Raw genomic sequence first — 19125 nt, 5'->3', positions numbered from 1 at the left:
CCCTTTATATACCAGAGCCCTTTGCCCCGCCCATCCACTTCCGGATCCTCCCCCTCGAGTTTAAAGGGCCAGGACTCTGCCCCAGTCCAGCCCAAGGACACCCCCGCCCTCGTCGTCTTGTTCTGCGAGGTACCTTCCCTCCCTGGCCCGCTTTCCCCCAAAAAAGCAACTTCCTGCTTCTCTAGCAAGTCACATAAGAACTGGAATCTTGGTACTACAACTTCTGACTGGGCATCGGCCAGCGGCTTCCACATAAGGGGAAGCTAGTGCTGCTCTGCATGTTTGGAGCGTGTAGCCGAGGGTCTCTTTCCGGTCCTGATACTCAGGTAGATGACCGAAACTTTCTGCCCGTCCTCTCAGTCCTAACCGATGGACACGTAAGAACCAAGCACGGGTACAGCAGCAACGGCTAGAACTGACTTCGGTGAGAGACTCGTGGCTCTGGGCCTCAGCAACAATTGACGCAAGAAGATGCCATCCTAGGATTGGCTACCGCAGAAACTACCGCGCTTATTTCAAAGTCAGTACTGCAGCGGGATGCGGCTGGCTCCTCCCTCTGGGCCCGCCCCCTTCAGCTGGCCCAATCCGCTGACGCCATCCTCTTAGGCCCTACCCAGACTCCAAATCTGGCTGGTTTGGTGCTCCCAGCTCTTTTCTTCCACTCAGAGCTACAGTTTGTCGTCTGCCCAGTGCGTGCCAGAGTACTGAGCTCAGACACTTTAAAGCTGTTGGCGGTTTTATTTAATCTTAACAATGCTTTGGTGAGATCGGGATTATCAGCCCCATTCGGCAGAAATAGAAACTAGGGGCGCCTGGGTGGCACAGCGGTTGGGCGTCTGCCTTCGGCTCAGGGCGTGATCCCGGCGTTATGGGATCGAGCCCCACATCAGGCTCCTCCGCTATGAGCCTGCTTCTTCCTCTCCCATTCCCCCTGCTTGTGTTCCCTCTCTCGCTGGCTGTCTCTATCTCTGTCGAATAAATAAATAAAATCTTTAAAAAAAAAAATACAAACCAAGATTCAGGGAAGGTGTGACTTGTTCAGAAAGTTGCAAGACAAGTCGGCTATGGAAAGCAGTGTGCCTCATTTCCTACAACTGGCAGAGTGGAAGATAACTGGCAGACTGCAACGGTTGNCCAAGATTCAGGGAAGGTGTGACTTGTTCAGAAAGTTGCAAGACAAGTCAGCTATGGAAAGCAGTGTGCCTCATTTCCTACAACTGGCAGAGTGGAAGATAACTGGCAGACTGCAACGGTTGCACTTTCTCACACCTGGAGTATCATTCATTGCCTTCGACCATGGCTTTCCCTACAGTGATCAGAACAGGGATTTTATTTCTGTCCAGGCTTTGACACCCTGGGAAATATTCCTGCAAAGGAGTTTTCCGCCAGTCTGTAAAGGGTTAGGCAAGTTGAAATCTGGCAGGCATAGAGCGGGACCTGGAAATACCAATTCCTGTGGCAAACAGATGTGGGATCCCCGTTATTAACTGGGTGACCTGAACCAAGTCATGTAATCTTTTAAGATTAATGTAAAATGAGGACAATGTTAGTATTCACTCCTTAAGGATATTGTGAGAATTAGAGGAAATGCTTGTTTCAACAATCAGCACTGTACCTGGCTCATGTTAAGCAGTCATTAAATGGCTACCACTGTCTGATAACGTGACTGGAGGGTTGGTTTGGGGAGGGGGAGATCTCTTCAGCGGCCTTGCAGCCAGGGCTAGGGCCTGAGAAATCCAGTCTAGTACCTTGTGTGACCCACTCATCTGTTAAACTAATATTCACAGAGAAACCAGAATGTGAAATGCTTTGTACTAGGGCCTAAGGACAAAATACACGCTCTCTGAGTTTGAGGAAACCGGCTGTATGAAAAATAGATTTTAAAATAGATATTAGGGGAGCCTTGGTTGCTCAGTGGTTGGACGTCTGCCTTTGGCTGGGGTAGTGATCCTGGGGTCCTGGGATCGAAACTGGCGGAGGGCTCCCTGCTCAGTGGGGAGCCTGCTTCTCCCTCTCCTGCTCCCTCTGCTTGTGCTTTCACTCTCTGCTCTCTCTGTCAAATAAATAAATAAAATCTTGATATAAAATAAAATAGATATTAAGGGGTGCCTGGGTGGCTGTTGGATGAGCATCTGACTCTTGATTTTTGGCCCAGGTCCTGATCTCAGGGGGTCAGACAGAGCTCCAGGTGGGACTCTGCAATCAGTGTGGGAGTCTCCTTGGGACTCCCTGCACTCTCCCTCTGCCCCTCCTCCCATCAAATAAATAAATAAAAATTTAAAAAAAAAATATCTGTCTAACTCTCCTCCTGCCCCTCGCCCCTCCTCCTCTCTAAGGGGAAAAAGAAGAAATTTTGAGCTCTTTATCATTGCCTGCAGGTCCTACATGATCTGGCTCCAATCCACCTCTCAAATTCATCTCATACTGCACCCCTCCCTTTACCGTCCTCCTGTGTTGATCTTTCTGTTCCTCAGAATGCCCAAGCCCTTTTTCATGCCCAGGGGCCTTTGCACTTGCTACCTGACTGCCTAGAAAGCCCTTCTCCCAATAGTTTGAAATTATTAGCTCTTAATCATCCTTTAGACCTCATCTTAAATGTTACTTCCCCCAAAGAGGTCTTCCCAGGCCACTCAATCAAAATTAGTTTCCTTTTGTTTATTTCTTCCATTGTGCTCATCAAAATCTGAAGTTATTTATTTAGGTTTTTTTGGGTTTTTTTTTTTTAAATCTCACCCAGTTCTAAGTATAGGTTCCATGTGACTTTTTCTGTTTTGTTTACAGCTAAGTCCCCAGTGCATACAATAGAGGCTGACTCATACTAGGTGTCCAAACTGAATTTGTTGGATGAATGAATGCATGAAGCGATCATAGTACAATCATAATTAGAACTGGAAGAAATTTCACTCAGAATGTATTTACTTAAAATAAGAACCAATAATTCATAGTAAGTAATGAAGGTAATGGGACTTTATGGGGGGTGGGAGCAGGGATCTTATATTTAACAAGATTTAGGGAGGACTTCCAGTTAAAGATGGTGGGTTGAACACACACATTTACATCCATTCTCTTTTGAAGCCTATCTACATAACAATAAAGGAGATTCTTTTATTTGTTGTTTGTTTTGTTGTTTTAGGTAAAAAGAAGATCAAAGAGAATGGGGGAGGAAGCAACAGCAATAAAATTTTAAAAGCTGGAAAAGGCATGGACAAGTAGACTAAAAAAGGAGAGTCCCAATGGGGAAAGCCAAGAAGCAACCAGCTTGACTATAGAGAAACCATGAACGCTCAGGAATTGGTTGCAGCAGTTACCTCTAGGAATAGAAGATGAAGATAAGGCTGAAAAAAGGGAGTTATGTTGAAAAATTTTAAGAAGCAGTTAGACTCTCTAAAGCTACTCCCCCAAAGCAATAGAAGATTAAAAGTCTATTTTCTGGAGAGGATAAAACAAAAAAGGATGTTTGAACTGAGTGAAAGTTGAAAGTAGAAGGATATTGAGAAAAAAGGGATTGAATGATTAGATACAAAATGTTGAGACCTTCTGACAGGCGGCCAGTTGTCTATCCATATGAATTTTTCCCTTTTTCTATAATAGTAACAGAACCCTGATTTTAATTTATGTATTTATTTTAGTACAAAGCCACAAGAATAAAAACTAAAATCATCACTGTCCCATGGAGATAGTGCTTCCATGATGACATTTTGGTCAATGGAAAGTGAATAGAGGCAATGTGTACAACTTCCACATAGACACATTAATGGAAAGGGGCTTGTCTTTCACAAAATTTGGTGGTGAGGCATCTTGGACCATGTCAATCAGGGCAGTGCCCCAGGAATGACAAAGCAGTAATAGAGGAGAAGCCTAGGTTTCTAGCATCATGGAGCCACCAAACCACATCTGAGCTGCTTCTTCTCAAAATGTTGTATAAGACAGAAATAAACCTCTTAGGTATATTATCACATATCAAGCAACAGCTACTAGAATTGCAAAATAAATAGAGATAAATCAATAATTGCAGTTGAGGGGCACCTGGGTGGCTAAGTCAGTTAAGCGTCTGCCTTCAGCTCAGGTCATGATCTCAGTCCTGGGATCAAGCCCGACATCAGGCTCCCTGCTCAGTGGAGAGTCTGCTTCTCCCTCTGCCTCCCCACCACCACTTGTGGTCTCTCTCTCTCCAATAAATAAATAAAATCTTAAAAAATAAAAAGGAAAATCAACAGAACTTGTCATGAGCATTCTAGAATTTAACATCTCAACCAATAAGGAGATTTTCAGTGTTTTAATGCTTTGGACAAATATCAGGGCTCTTTCATGGATATTTTCCTAAACAAATACTGTGACCTCTTTCAAATACATGTTATCAGTCCTTTTTTTCAAGCATCCTTTTTTATTTTTATTTTTTTTTTTTAAAGATTTTTTTTTTTTTTATTTATTCAACAGAGATAGAGACAGCCAGCGAGAGAGGGAACACAAACAGGGGGAGTGGGAGAGAAAGAAGCAGGCTCATAGCAGAGGAGCCTGACGTTGGGGCTCGATCCCATAACGCCGGGATCACGCCCTGAGCCGAAGGCAGACGCTTTAACCGCTGAGCCACCCAGGCGCCCCTCAAGCATCCTTTTTTAAGTTTGCCAACCTTTGACTACAAGGTTCCCATTCCTTCTTCTACACAATGCCACAAGGTCTCATTTTTTCTACTTGAGACAGTCCTTCCTTGCAGACCACAAGGCAGTTTCTGAGAGGTCTTAGATTGTACTTGTGTATAAAAAATTTTGCTGTAAGAAACTGGAATGTGGTGGTGCTAGCCATTGGCTGGCGAGCACTCTTTTCCTTTTCTTCTGGAATGTTGTCTTAAAAAGGCAAGTCTCATTTTTAAATTCTGCATCTGTGGCCTTTTATTCAAAACAATAATCATATAAAGAATCCTTTTTGCAAAAATACTTAAGAACTTCATAGTTTTCCAAAAAGCTTTCCTTAATACTTTGATATTCCAAACATCCTCTTTTGAAGGCTAGTGTCCTCATCTTTTTCTTTTTCGGTTAACTATCAGATCTTCACTTTTCAATGGCTTTGGGTATGTTGTATGAAGTTCCCCAACATCACTTTCACTGCTTCAAGTAATACATCTTTTGCAAGATTTGTAACTTCACTTTGCCGTGGATGTGTGCTGTGTTATTCAGCGATTAGACAAAGATGTCAATAGAGCAATCCAAAGTTAAGCCAGGTGAGATGTTTAAGTCAGAAATAATTTTTAAGCAGTTTATTAGTAATTTCATGTTATGGTAACTTCTCCTTCCTGATATGGGCTGGATTGTGTCCTCCAAATTTATATACTTAAGTCCTAACTCCCAGTACCTCAGAATGTGGCTGTATTTGGACACAGGAACTGCAACATGGTGCTGGAGAATGTGAAACAGATGTGGACTGAGATCCCCAAGAGCGGCAAGGGCAAAAAGTCCAAGCCTGTCAACAAGCACTGCTGCCTCTCCAAGATGTTCCTGTGTGGGGACTTGGTCATCACGGTCTTGCAGAACTGGCTTATCACCACCAAGTAGAGGCCTCTTCCCCACTGTCAGAATTCCCTCCCTCATCCTGTAAAGACCCGCCCTTTATAACGGGAATAATAAAGTTCTGTGTTTTTTCTCGTGGCAAAAGGAAAAAAAAAATCTGGCCATAGATACCTACAGAGAGAAGAAACTGTAAAGGCACAGGAAGATAGCCATAAATAAGCCAAGGAGAAAGGCCTGGAACAAATCATTCCCTCAGACTTCAGAAGGAAGCAATCCTGCTGATACCTTGATCTTGGACTTGCAGCTTCCGGAAGTGTGAGAAATAAATTTCTGTTGTACTGTTACAGCAGGCCCATTCTGTGATACTGTTACAGTGGGCCTAGCAAATACATACTTAAACTACCTCATAACTGTAGAAACTTGGATCACGAAAGTATGTCAAGTAGCTATGGAGTCGTATAGCAAGCCACCTGGGGAGAGTGAGGTCAGGAGAGATGTCTCAGAGGAAGGGACAGCTAAACCGAACATTTAAGTAATTGGTGTTAACTACACAATGGGCTAAGGGGTGGGTTGTTCCAGGTAGAAAGGACCAGAGAAAAAGACTAACTTCCAACATGCTCCCCTCCATCTACTTTTTATCCATTTGATCCATTCTCTCCACTGCACCAGCGTTGTGTTGCTGAGAAACAAATCAAGCCAAGTTAGTCTTGCTCCAAACTCTTCCTTGGCTTCCTGCTACATTCGGGATAAAAGCAAAATCTTAACTCAGTTTCCTAGGCTCTCCGTCACCAGGCCCTACCTAATTTCAGCATTATTTCATGTCATTCCACCCCCACTCACTTTCAGTTTCTATCACAGAAAACTTCTTTAGGTTTTTCCAGTAGCTTCTTCTAGTTTCAAGGCTTTCCCCATAAGCTATCCAATTTGCATGGAAGACTATTCCCACTCTCACCTCTTTTAACTAATTAATCCCTATTCATCCTTCATATCTCAGCTGATTAAATCAGTACGCTCCTCACTCTGCACTTTTCATAGCACTTCTTCCAAGTGTAATTAAACTAATTATGCAATTAAAGTCTGTCTCCTCCATTAAACTGTAGGGACCTATGTGTCTTGGTCTCCTGGGTGTGGCATTGTGCCTAACTCATATAAGTACCCAAGAAGTATCTGTTGAATGAAGAGCAATGGCCCCACTGGAAAACTAAAATTAGTTTTGTGTGACTTAAGTTTAGAAGAATTTTTCAAAAACCCTCCTAAAACTTCGGTGACCTTTGGTGGGATTATAAAATACCTAAGATAGGACCTTAAGATAGGTACAGAGTGACAAGTTTTCAGACTCACTCGACCTCCTTCAGGTAGCCTAAGCACACTGACTGGAGTGTCTGAGACAAAGCCCCTATCCCCACCTTTCCTGATTTTGTAACCTGGGACTCCTGAACTTCTGAATTAAGCGGTTTTTTTGGCTCTTCATTGTCCTAAACTTAGGCGCTGAACAAGTTGGAGAGGTGGGGTGGGAACCCAAGACCCAGGCCCAGCAGTTCCAGGAAACCACAGGACTCTCATTACCTTGATCGCACCCTGGAACAGCACGTAGTGCTAAGAGATGCCACTAGATGGCGCTACTCCCTCAATATACCTAATCCAAGAAAGTAGAAATGGAATTCAGCACATCCTGGTTTTTCCAGAACCAAAAAAGAAAGGAAGTCTGGGCTTGGGGTAGGTGGCATCCAGCATCCCTCAATCCAGCATCCCTAAGACAAATAACTTCCATCTCAGGTCTGACCAGACAAATAAGACAAGCAAGTAGTGTGGGTGCTCCAATGGCTTTATTAACTCCTTTCTGCGGGTGGCAGAACCTTGCAGCTGGAGAGCTGGAAAGGAAACCAGGAAGTGGGGTTCTCAGTATGGGTCATTAAAGGGGTACAGAGGGTGCCCTGCATCTCTCGGAACTCTCTTCCCATCCACCTGGAAAGAGAGACAGACAGATGACTCCATTAGCAGGAGCTGACATTCCAAAGACACAGCACCTTTTCCTGAATCTTCCTGAACGTCACCTGTTACAGCACTATGCCAGATGGTAGTGCAGGACCTGGGCCTCAGAGAATGCCAGTGTCAAAAGCATTCCAGCAAATCATACCCTGGTATATATCTGCCCCACCCCTAAGAGTCTGCAGTCTCAGCTGGAGTAAGGAATATTTATTTTCCTATCTGTAACAGGCTTCAATCCAACCTCAATCCTTCTACCAAGGTTGAGAAGGCCTTAGGCTCCTCTCATTTATACCATTTACTGAGAACTTGCCATGGTGTCAGGAACTGGGATCATTTTACAGACAAGAAACTGAGGATTGTAGAAGTGAAATAACTTGTTCTAAGTCACACGAGATCGAGGCAGGACTGGGACTCACAGGCTATAATGCTTTATCCCCAAACCATACTACTTCCCCAAGCTTCATAAAAAGAAAGGAGCCCACTGTGTCCAGGACAGCAATCCTACCAACAACATCCTGCCTCTCCTCTGACCGGCAAGTTGAGGCCAAATCTTACATTCCCTAACTCTGCCAGGTGATATATACTCACTGTGAGCATGGGCACAATGTATCGCCAATTTTTATTCAGGGCATCTAGCTGCTTCATCTCGTCCGGGCTAAAAATAAAGTCAAACACCTGGGGATGGAAGTGGGAGTCAGGAAAGCCAGCTTCCAGACCACTGCCTTCTTGCCAGGCAGAATCAGAGCCAGACTGTGTCCCAGTGGACTAAAGAAGACAGGACCCATCACCAAGTACCTGGATGTTCTGAAGGATACGTGAAGGGGTGATACTCTTGGGGATGCAGATCACTTTCCGCTGGACCTGCCACCTAAGGTGGGGGATTGAAGAAGATGAGGAAGAGGAGTCAGTCCTCACAAGCATTATTTCGTCTTTCATGCAGCCTTCTCTAAACTCCTGGAGTCCCTGAGCCCCAGTGCAATGGGGGACATGCCTCAGAGGAGCTTCCCCCAGGTTACATGGCAAGATTAGCAGCCTCATTCAGGTAGCTGGATAAGGAATCCCTCAACCCTGTCCTTCCAACCGAGGTGCCCTCGCCCACCCCCTTTCCCCAATACTGCCCGCACCTGAGCAGGATCTGAGCTGGAGACCGGCCATACTTCTCAGCCAGTGCCAGGACCACTGGCTCCTCAAGTAGGACCGGTTCATCAGGATCACGCCAAGCTCGATCAGAGGAGCCAAGAGGGCTATAAGCGGTCACCTCGAGGCCGCGTGCTTGGCAGTGGGCAATCAGCTCCTTCTGAGCCAAGTATGGGTGACATTCCACCTGAAACAAGAAAAAAACCCATCACTACAGGCTGGCCCCACCCAGCTTGCAGGGCCCCACCCAATCGTGCACATCGTCACCAACCTTGCATTGCTGACCCCCCACTTCCCCTCAGCCCACTTTTCCCATTCTCCATCTTCCACTGTCCATTTCATTCTCTTCCCACACTTCAATGTCTGCCTTTATTTTTTGTTTTCTAATATTCTTGTATTTGATATGAACCAATACATAGTACTTATTCTCATGGACAGAACCTTACTTTATATGTACATTACGCACATTTACTTCCATTGTGTTTGAATCAAAGAGGTTTTTTTTTTTAAAGATTTTATTTATTTATTTATTTATTTGACAGAGAGAGAGAGCACAATCAGGGGGAGCAGCAGGCAGAGGGAGAAGCCGGCACCAAGCAGGGAGCCCATGCGGGGCTTGATCCCAGGACCCTAGGATCATGACCTGAGCCGAAGGCAGACGCTTAACCGACTGAGCCACCCAGGTGCCCCAATGCCCTACTTCATGCAGAGAATTTCCACACCAAAACTTCTGAAAACTTGTTAGCCATCTCCATGATGGAGACCCATCATTTGCTCACTCATGTTTTTGCACATACACATACCCCCAAACCAACAGATCTGCTTTGCTGTGCTCACCTGCAGGACAGCTGGGCGTACCGAGGCCACACTGAGCACATCATCGATCTGCCGACTGCTGAAGTTGGACAGGCCCAGTGCCCGTACCAGCCCCTTCGCCACCAGTGCTTCCAGCGCTTTCCAGGTCTCCTTGTAGTGGGTAGAGTCGTAGCGGATAGTCCCATCGGCATTCTTAGGGAAAGGGTTGTCTCCCCGCCTAAGTGAAAGACAGCCCCCCATGAGTGGGCACAAATGCAAGGCTCCTGCCTTACCTGCCCATCCAGCTACTCTGTGGCCCACACTAAGCCAGAAAGGACAAAAGGCCAAGAATAAAAAACAAGCATGGTTTTTCACCCTTTCAGGTCATGACCCAGGCGTTAACTCTTTATAAAATGCCCATTCCCTCTCCTCTTTTTCCTAGATGCAGATTGTATCTCCTCTCCTCTGGGAAGTCTTTCTGAACTCCTTCCTCCTCAGAGAGTTGCAGGCTCTTGCAACCTTCCAGTACAGGGCACAGAGCTGATGCTAAGGCTCCTCTGACACCCTCTGCTGGAGGTGATTCTCTACGGCAACCCTAGGCCTAGCTCAGCAGAAGCTAGTAGTTTCCGGAACGAATAAAGGGAGCAGGAGGGACCACCCATGTGCCCCTAGGATACCCACCATAGGAAGCTACACTCCTTTTCTGTAGCTAAACTCCTGGCTGCGATAGCGTAAAAGGCTGAGTTCCCATGGCAAGTTGAGGAGTGTTCCTCTCCCACTCTGCTTCTGTGCCTTACAAGTTACTAACATGACTCCCCCAGCACCCGACTCCCTGGACAAAGATCCTGGCAAGGCTCACTCAAAGGCATAGGGCCAGTGCATCAGGTACAGGTCCAAATACTCCAACTGAAGCTCAGCCAGTGTCTTCCGGAGGGCAGGCTCCACATCCTCAGGGTGGTGTTTAGTGTTCCACAGCTTAGAAGTCACAAACAGCTCCTCTCGAGGCACCACCTGGTACAGGGGGCAGGGCCCATAGGAAGGAGAGCCGTGGGCACCCATTCTCACCCACTCTCCCTTCTGGGAGAGGAATTAGAAGAAGGAAGATGCTGCCAGATCCCTCCAGCCAGGCCCCAGACCTCTCACCCTACCCCTCGGTAGCCCCCATCCTCACCTTGCCAGGTCCCACATTCTCCTTCAGGGCCTCCCCGATCTCAGTCTCATTGCCATAGATAGCAGCACAGTCAATGTGGCGGTAGCCTACACTCAGGGCGTACTTAACAGCTGCTTTCACCTGCCAGGCAAGAGAAGCAGAGACTTCAGCTCTGTTGGCCTAGGCCAGAAACTGCCCTCCTGGGGGGGGGGGTGTCACTGATGGAGGAGGGGCAGGTATACCCCTGCAGTCATCCATAAAGTAGGGGTGAAAAGATGAAAGACGGTTCTAGTCTAGGGGACCAGAAGCCTCTTCAGAGACCCTAAACCTTTTGCACCAACCCAATAACCCCCAACATTTCCTCCTACCCAAGCAATTTCAGTGGGGCCCAGTAAAAAACTAACACTGTATTCCCAGTTAGATGCTCAGGAGATGGATGGATACACTGACAAGGAAGAGAAGTACAGGTCATAGAGACTGGTTCTCTAGGCCTGAGGAGCTGGTTAGGGAAACATGATACACAGGTAAATAATTCATAGGTGAAGGCCACATAGACAGACAGCTACGGAGCTATGTGGATCAACTGAGCTCTGGGAGTTCAGGGGAGCAGAAGAACTCTGAGAGGGGGAGAAAATTAAGGAAGGCAGAAAAGTGAGATGGAAGCTAGGCCCAGAGCCCTCTGTCAGCCCTTCTCTGGAGAGAAGAAAGCAGACAGGAAGGAGGAGGACAGGTCAGTCAATCTGCTAAAAAAGCAGAATAGAAACCTGGCATCAGAAGCAGAACCAAGGGTGCTAGGGCCTTGCCATTCAAGATCCCCATTGAGGTACAGCTCTTACTATCCAGATGTACTCCCCTCACCCCTGCCACCCCAAACCCCTGTCACGGCCCAGTTCTGTTCTCCGCCCCCTGCCCTTATGTAGCTCCTGGACTCTTCCTGGGCCATGTCAGTGCCTGTCTGGAGCACAAAGACCCTGGCTCCAGGGTTCTAGGCAGCTGGAGGAAGGAAAGCAAAGGGAAAAGAGGCAGAACTCGCCACAAATCCCAGCCTAAATCCAAGAGAGAAGAGGCTGTTCTCATTGCCATAGTCCCTCTCAAACTTAATCCCCAAACTTCTCTAAACTCTGACTCAGATTTCCAAAGAACAAGGAAGAAGCCTTGGGAAGAGGCCCCACCCCAGGTGGGAGCTGCATCTCTATTTATGACAACCCTAGGAAAGCAGGTCTCTATTCCCACACTCCCCTAAGCTGGAAGAGTCTACACCAGGGGTTATTAAATTCTAGCTAGCAGCTGCCTTTTGTTTTTTTCAGCTAAGAACGATTTTTACATCTTTAAATGGTTACATAAGTACATAACTGCCCCTATTTTGCAACTTGTCCAGCAAAATCTAAATTATCAAGCATCTGGTTCTTTAAGAAAAAGTTTGCTAACCCTTGTTCTAAGCAGTTGACATAGTTTTTCTTCAAACCCTGACATCTGCCATGTGCCTACCTCTGGACTGAGCACTGGGGAGTGGGCCAGCCCTTAAGGAGCCCTGTGTGGGAGAGGGAGACATGGTCACAGCACAGGGTGATAAGTGCCATATTAGGGGTCAGCGCAGGGCCAGGCCCAGAGGGGTCCCATGGCTGCCACAGCACTTAGTGCAGATCCAATTAGGGAAAGGCCTTCCTATTCCCTTGGCCCTCCTGGGCCCCTCAGTCCTTCCTCTGAGCCACCTGAGGAAGCCAAGGGCGCACTGCTGGTCTCTTCTTCCCTTGTTTCTTCCCACTGCTCAGGCTCATCCCTACATGAAATGGAATATAGCGATGGGGCTGCTAGGGAAAATTCAGGGACCCTCTCCCAAATTCTGCCTTTTCCCTAGCAGAGGTACAAGAAGCCCTCCTCCCCTTCCTCCATCTCTCACCTGGCCAGGATCGCTCTTCCAGGTGCCCAGCCCAATCAGGGGCATCTTCTGCCCAGTGTGCAGGACGACACATGAAGCCGCCATTGCCCCCTGAAACACAGATGGGAAGAGAATGGGGTGGGGATCAGTGTTGCTGCTTGAGTCAGCTACCCGTTGGTCAAGACTCCTGTAAAACGTGTGTGGTAAAGGGAGCGCAGAGGTGACAGAACAAACAAGAGTTGTGCACACAAGCCTGTGAGCAGAGGGCAGCTAAGACAAGGTAGCCAGAACCAACCAAAGCCAGTAGCTCCTGGACAAACATTAACTGGACCACCAGCCTGACTGCCCTTCCTTCTGCCAGGCTACAGGTCTGTGTTAGAGAGTTCCGATACTGAGAAACCAAGGTGAGTGGCTCCCTCAAGTACCTAGCCTTGACTACATAACATCTCAAGCCAGGGTAAGACAGGCAAAGGGCATTATGAGTCAGAGTGAGACCAGGTGACAGGACGGATTCAGGAACAGGGCACTTCTCTGAGGATGAAATGAACACTCCCAGGAGGTTGTCAGAAACTAGAGGTTCTCCTGGTCCTCTTGGTCTGAGAGGTCTGCTCGGCATGCTGGTAGGCCTGAGGGGGCTCTTAAAAGGTAAGTAGACCATTTTTTAGATTAAAAAAAAAAACTCAGGGGCGCCTGGGTGGCACAGCGGTTGGGCGTCTGCCTTCGGCTCAGGGCATGATCCCGGCGTTGCAGGATCGAGCCCCACATCAGGCTCTTCCGCTGTGAGCCTGCTTCTTCCTCTCCCACTCCCTCTGCTTGTGTTCCCTCTCTCGCTGGCTGTCTCTATCTCTGTCAAATAAATAAATAAAAATCTTTAAAAAATAAAATAAAATAAAATAAAATTAAATTAAAAAAACTCAGAGAGATGAAGTTATTTGCCCCCAAATCAACAGCTGAGAAGTGGCAGAGCCAAGGATCCAAGGAGGAGCCAATGGATAAAGGAAAGAAAAGGGGCAAGTAAACACAGACATAATATTCACGTGCTGGGCCTCAGAGTAGACACGTATTACAGTGTGCTACAGAAAAGCAAATGACTTCTGTAGTGCAAGAACCAGGAAATATTGACATTGGCTTTTAAGAGTAAGTTGGACTTTCCCAAGAGTCAAGGGGAGAAGGCTTTCCAGGAAGGGGAATTAGACACAGCAGAAAGCAGTAAGTTACAGACACGAGAAACTTTCCAACTGAACAAACAGGTGAATGATTGAGCAGTCCTCTCTGGAGAGCTTTGAAAATCAGAAGTCTCCAAAGGGCCCAAGAATACTCATTCAGTCCTCAAATGACTAATGCTCTAGGCCCTGTGGTAGTCCTAAGAGACACACATATTCAAATAGACTCCCTGCCCTCTTGGGGTTTATGGTACGATGAAGACAGAGGACATCAGTACAATGTGAAAGACAGGACCAAAATCTGCACAAGCCTAACAAGAAAAGAGTAACCCTGCTAGGATGGCTTCTTGGAGATAATATTTGAGTCTTTTTTTTTTTTTTAAGATTTTATTTTTAAGTAATCTCTACACACAATATGAGGGTCAAACCCACAACCCCGCGATCAAGAGTTGCATACCTGTGGTGCCTGGGTGGCTCAGTTGGTTAAGTGTCCAACTCTTGATTTTGGCTCAGGCCATGATCTCAGGGTTGTGAGATCAGGCTCCATGCTAGGTGTAGGGACTACTTAAGATTCTCTCTCCCTTTCCCTCTGCCCCAACCCCCCAATCTAAAAAAAAAAAAAGAAAGAAAGAAAGAAAGAAAGAAAGAAAGAAAGAAAGAAAAGAAAGAAAAGAAAAAAAGATTCTCTCCCTCTCACCCTTGCTCTCAAAAAAAAAAAAAAAAAAAGTTGCATGCTCTACTGACTGAGCCAGCAAGGTGCCCCTGAGTTAAGTCTTGATGAATAAGAATTATCCAAGCAAAAGGGAAAAGAGAAAGAATCCTCACCCTAAGAGCCAATAAGGTAGAAATAACCTTTTCCCTTGATCTCATCAGTATTATAGATATCACTCCCTTGGGATTGATTTCATTGCCAGCAATAACTTTATAAATATAACCTTTGTTTCCAAGTTCTGAAAAGACACCAAGAATATTATGGTAGAGCAGGAAACAAGATAAGCTGTAAGCATAGCTGACATATCAAACTTGTCTTTCCTACTACTTCCAACTCTGGAAGAATTTTATAGTCTAGCATAAGCTGGTTATAGAGACCACCTTTTTCTGCTAAAACAAAAACAAAAATGTTCAATCCGAGTGGCAAACCACAGATCACTGAGGGCAATACTATTACCAAACTTCCCAGGGATCAGGCAAGCATGTCTGGACTTCACAGGAGGAACTAGCCTGCCAGCTGCTACCAGAGTCTGTGGTTGGTTTCCTGGGCTTGATCCCCAAACAGGTGACCTGTTGGCCTCTCCCAGATTTCCCAGCATACATTGGAGAACTCTGAAATTACAAGTGGACTTAGACTGAAAGCTTGAACAAAAGCCTGATCTAAGGCAAAAAGGAAGAAACCTGATGCTTGCTTCTTCCTTTCGATGGTGAAACTGAAAACCCAAAAGGCCGATGCTTGGGGGAGTGGGGCTCATAGAAGAAGGAACATCTAACAAAGAGCTTCAGAGAACAAGAGCTCCGAAGGAGAGACTGGAGGGGCCACAGCAGAGAACAAATGTTTTTCTCTAGGACAGAAAGTCATACTCTGCCAGCTCTTGACTTCCTCCTCATCTTCTGCCTCATGCATTGGCGTCCCAGCCTTCTCTTGCATTAATATGCTCTGAAGTTTTCAGGAACTGCCTAGCTAGGCCTCTGGCAGCACTCAGAAACCCTCATATTAACTTGGGAGAGGTTTTACACATAAAAGAGAAAAGCTGGGGCGTCTGGGTGGCTCAGTCAGTTAGGTGTCTGCCTTCAGCTCAGGTCATGATCTCAGGGTCCTGGGATCGAGCCCTGCATCAGGCTCCTGCTCAGAGCTCCCTGCTCAAGCCGGGAGTCTGCTTCTCCCTTTCCCTCTTTCTCTGTCCTTCCACTTGTGCTCTCTCTCTAATAAATGAATAAAATCTTAAAAAAAAGAGAGAGAGAGAAAAGCTGTGTATGGGGAGAGGTGGTATCAGGACTCAGGTTTTAGGGGCACCTGGCTGGCTCACTCTGTGGAGCATGCAACTCTTGATCTTGGGGTTGTAAATTCAGGTCCCACGTTGGGTGTTGAGATTACATAAAATCTTAAAAAAAAAAAAAAAAAAAAACTCGGTTTTATTATTCTCAAGTCAGCAACTACGTTCCTTCTCTCTGGGGCTGTCTTCTCTTCTCAGAGGAGGGCTCTATAGCTGCTGCCTGGATGCAGGGAACACAAAAACACAGGAAAAAAGAGGAAGGAGTATTTACATAAGTGTTCTCTGCTGCATGGGTCTTTCCTCTACTTCCCATAAATGTTGGTGTCCCTCAGGGTTCTGTCCCCAATCCTTTTCCCACTCCCTAGTTAGGCTCATGTCTTCAGTTACCACATAAAAGCATTGATTCTGCCCACCCCAGTTCTGGATATTCAACTCCTTCTGGACATCTCCACCAGTATGTCCTATAGGTATCTAAGACTCAACATGTCCAAAACTGTACTCATCAAATGCAGCTGCAAAGCACGAAGGAAACAGTTCAAGGCCTGGGGTTGCACAGACCTAGGCTGGAATCTCAGCACCCTGGCCCATTGTGAAGGGATGTTATATCTTTTTTTTTTTTAAGATTTTATTTATTTATGAGAGAGAACGTGCACACACAAGCAGGGGGTACAGCAGGCAGAGGGAGAGGAAAAAGCAGGCTCGCCACTGAGCAAGGAGCCCTATGTGGGACTCGATCCCAGGATGCTGGGATCATGACCTGAGCCAAAGGTAGACGCTTAACCGACTGAGCCAGCCAGGCATCCAAAGATGCTATATCTAAAGCACTTTGTACAGTGCCTGACCCATGCTCTTCACTCTGTATACTCTCTTACCAGGGACTCAAGGCCCTGGATAACAATTTGTTAAACCAAACATGTTCACAGTATAATCACAGGGTCTTGAAAAGCCATCTAAATAACGTATTTCAGTTCATTGGCATTTCTGAGTATTATCTATCAGATTATGGTTTTGACAGGTGATGGGTAGGGGGGTATATCCTTACCTGTACTTCTAAGAAGCCAGCATGGAAAACCACTTTAAATATGTAACAGTAGCCAAGATTTGGTCTATGGCTGGGTTAAAAATCTTAATAATATTGGTAAATATTTTTTTAAAAGATACGGTTTGCTCTGGACTGTAATGTAAAATCTAAGACTGCAGTAACACTTCATGTACTTTTTGATGTTTGTGAATTTTAAAGAATTTTAAAATATATATGCTTCTCCCTCTGCCTTCAGCTCCCCCGCTTGTGCTCTGACAAATAAATAAAATCTTTAAAAATATAAATATATATTTAATATATATCTAATATAATTCATAATATATATTTATATATTTCTTAAGTCTTTCTCCAGTCCATCCATATTTGCCTCTACTGCTACTGCTCTTGCTAGAACCATCCCTACCTGAAACATCAATCTCTCTGCTTCAAGTGTGGCCACTCTCCCCACAATCCATTTACTAAAGGTGACTATGTGACCCCAAGGATCAAACTCTTCCAGCAGTTCTTGCCGACCTTCAGGATAAAGTCTACACTTTTTTTTTTTCGTTGAGAGACACAGTGAGCAAGTAAGAGAGAAAGAGAAAACACGAACACAAGCAGGGGGAGAGGCAGAAGTAAAATCCCCACCTAGCAGGGAGCCTGATGTGGCTCTGAGATCAGGACCCTGAGATAATGACCTGAGCCAAAGGCAGATGCTTAACCGAATAAGCCACCCAGGTGCCCCAGAGTCTACACCTCTTAATAATACCTCTCATAACCTGGCTCCCACCTTCCTCATTTTGCCTCCTCTTCATTGCAAACTCCGGGTTTCAGACTTTGCAAAACCAGCCGCCACTGACTTGAGTCAAGGTACACTTTGCTTCCCCAAGTCCCACCCTTGCCTGGCAAACTGCTGCTCATCCTTCAGCTATCACTTGTCCTCCCATGCACCGATAGCTGTGCACCTAGCTGCTGTTGCTTGTTTATATTGGTTTCCCTCATAGACCAGGGTACTCCTTGAGGTCAGACCATATTATCTATCTGAACTCCTCACTCCTAGAGTGCCTGCCCCATACGTACACATAGAAACACAGACGTGAGCACACGCATGCATGCATGCACACACACACACACACTAAAGACACACCCAAAGGCAAATGGGGGAGAGCTTGACAGCTAGGGTGGGGGTGCATTTAAGGAAGTCACTGCTTTCATCACCTTCTTTTCTCTACTTCTTGGGTAACCTGGAAAGAATCATCTCTGGAAAATATCAAAGCACTTTACCATTTTCAGAAAAACAAAACAAAACAACAGTGGCTTCATACAGGATGATACTGGGATTGCTCCTGTACAAATAAGAAAACTGAGATCTTGGGGAAAGTAATAGGCTTGATTAAAACCATCAAGACTCTTGTAGGGAGGTCTTGCAGCCTGAGTATGGGTAGGCTGAAAGGAAGAGTTAGTTAATAGTAACCCCATCTCGTGACAGTTCAGATTCCATCCAGTCTCACTCTAACAGAGGTCTGAGGCAACGGAAAAACATGCCCTAGCTTTCCCAAACCCAAGGCAGGCGCCTGAGTAAGCTAAATCTACCCACGGCTACTTCCAGGAAATAACTCTGCAACTCCACAGAAAGGCCAGAGTTCTTGCAAAAATCGTGTTGGTGAGCAAACAAAAAGAAGAGGACAACTAAAACGTACTGAACACCTAACAGTTGACGGGCGCTTTAAAAGCTTTATCTCACTTAATTCTCACTACAGTTCCGACGTGGGAACTGATTTCATCGGTGAGAAAACTGAGGTCCAGGGAAACTGAGAACTTACCCAAGATCACACAGAGTTCAAATCCGAAATTGAGTCAGACTGCCTCCAAGAGCCTGCGCTCTCTGCTCTATTCTGGGGGCACAGAGGAGATAGGGGCAGCAGCAGGAGAAACTCACCTCGGCTGGAGCACAGAGCGTGAACAAGACAGTGTGATCTCTGCTCGGTTCGGCGCCCAGCCCACGATCCAATAGGCATCAGCTTCCGGCATCGGTGGGCTGCGAAGGAAGTTCGCCTGATGGTGAAGGCAGGCACCGGGCTTAAGTCTGGCGGTGCAGAAGCTGCTCCTCCCGGAGGAGGGGAGAGGGCGGGGCTTTCAGCATCACGCGCAGTGGCGAACCCCATCCCTGCCCCGCAAAGAGCAGGAGAGCGGAAGCCAGAGCCGGGAGCCTGTACTGTCTCCTCCTCTGGCTGCGCTAGTGGTCAGATTGGCTGGAGTTCAGACACTTCGCGGCGCAGGTTTGGAGGACGCGGGGGCGGGGTGAAGCACGAGCCGCCCGCCACGTGGGGGATTCTAGCGGCGGGGGAGGCGGCGCCTCTGCCGGCCCACATTGCACCGCGCGCCGCGGCGACTCCGCTCTAGGCTGTTGGAGCGCCTTCTGCCAGAGGGGAGAACCTTCGGGGTGACCTGTTGCAGTTTCTTCCGGTGTCTCCTCTGTTCCCGGATTCACAGAACCAG

The 19125-nt window shown here is 46.6% G+C and overlaps 1 protein-coding gene and 1 long non-coding RNA gene across 3 annotated transcripts; one reads left to right on the top strand and one right to left on the bottom strand.

The window, feature by feature from the left end:
- Positions 1-8: 8 nt before the first annotated feature.
- LOC109489673 lies at positions 9-4046 on the top strand. The gene is made up of 3 exons (XR_002142733.2): positions 9-520; positions 2782-2944; positions 3134-4046. It is a non-coding gene; the product is annotated as an uncharacterized LOC109489673 (long non-coding RNA).
- A 3262-nt stretch (positions 4047-7308) lies between these two features.
- Positions 7309-18713, bottom strand: AKR1A1 (aldo-keto reductase family 1 member A1). Of its 2 annotated transcripts, none has more exons than XM_011225300.3 (9): positions 18450-18713; positions 12476-12565; positions 10597-10716; positions 10285-10436; positions 9468-9663; positions 8618-8817; positions 8289-8361; positions 8082-8168; positions 7309-7469 (listed from the first exon to the last, which is right to left on the bottom strand). In XM_011225300.3, exons 2-9 carry the CDS (start codon positions 12557-12559, stop codon positions 7404-7406), a joined length of 978 nt encoding a protein of 325 aa, XP_011223602.2. In that variant the 5' UTR covers positions 12560-12565; positions 18450-18713; the 3' UTR covers positions 7309-7403. The 2 variants fall into 2 exon arrangements, with proteins under 2 accessions (XP_011223602.2, XP_002919499.2); XM_002919453.4 differs by having other exon boundaries at positions 18566-18713.
- Positions 18714-19125: the final 412 nt, after the last annotated feature.

This window comes from Ailuropoda melanoleuca, chromosome 2 (genome assembly GCF_002007445.2).
Source record: "Ailuropoda melanoleuca isolate Jingjing chromosome 2, ASM200744v2, whole genome shotgun sequence".
NCBI classification, from domain to species: domain Eukaryota; kingdom Metazoa; phylum Chordata; class Mammalia; order Carnivora; family Ursidae; genus Ailuropoda; species Ailuropoda melanoleuca.
This window is presented reverse-complemented; position numbering and strand designations above follow the sequence as displayed.

Excerpts from the sequence above, each read along its gene's own strand:
- AKR1A1 (XM_011225300.3), bottom strand. The coding sequence starts at position 12,559 with ATGGCGGCTTCATGTGTCGTCCTGCACACTGGGCAGAAGATGCCCCTG. Across the intron at positions 10,437-10,596 it reads AGAATGTGGGACCTGGCAAG|GTGGTGCCTCGAGAGGAGCT; the intron begins GTGAGGATGGGG and ends CCCCTGTACCAG. Across the intron at positions 7,470-8,081 it reads ACATTGTGCCCATGCTCACA|GTGGATGGGAAGAGAGTTCC; the intron begins GTGAGTATATAT and ends CTCTCTTTCCAG.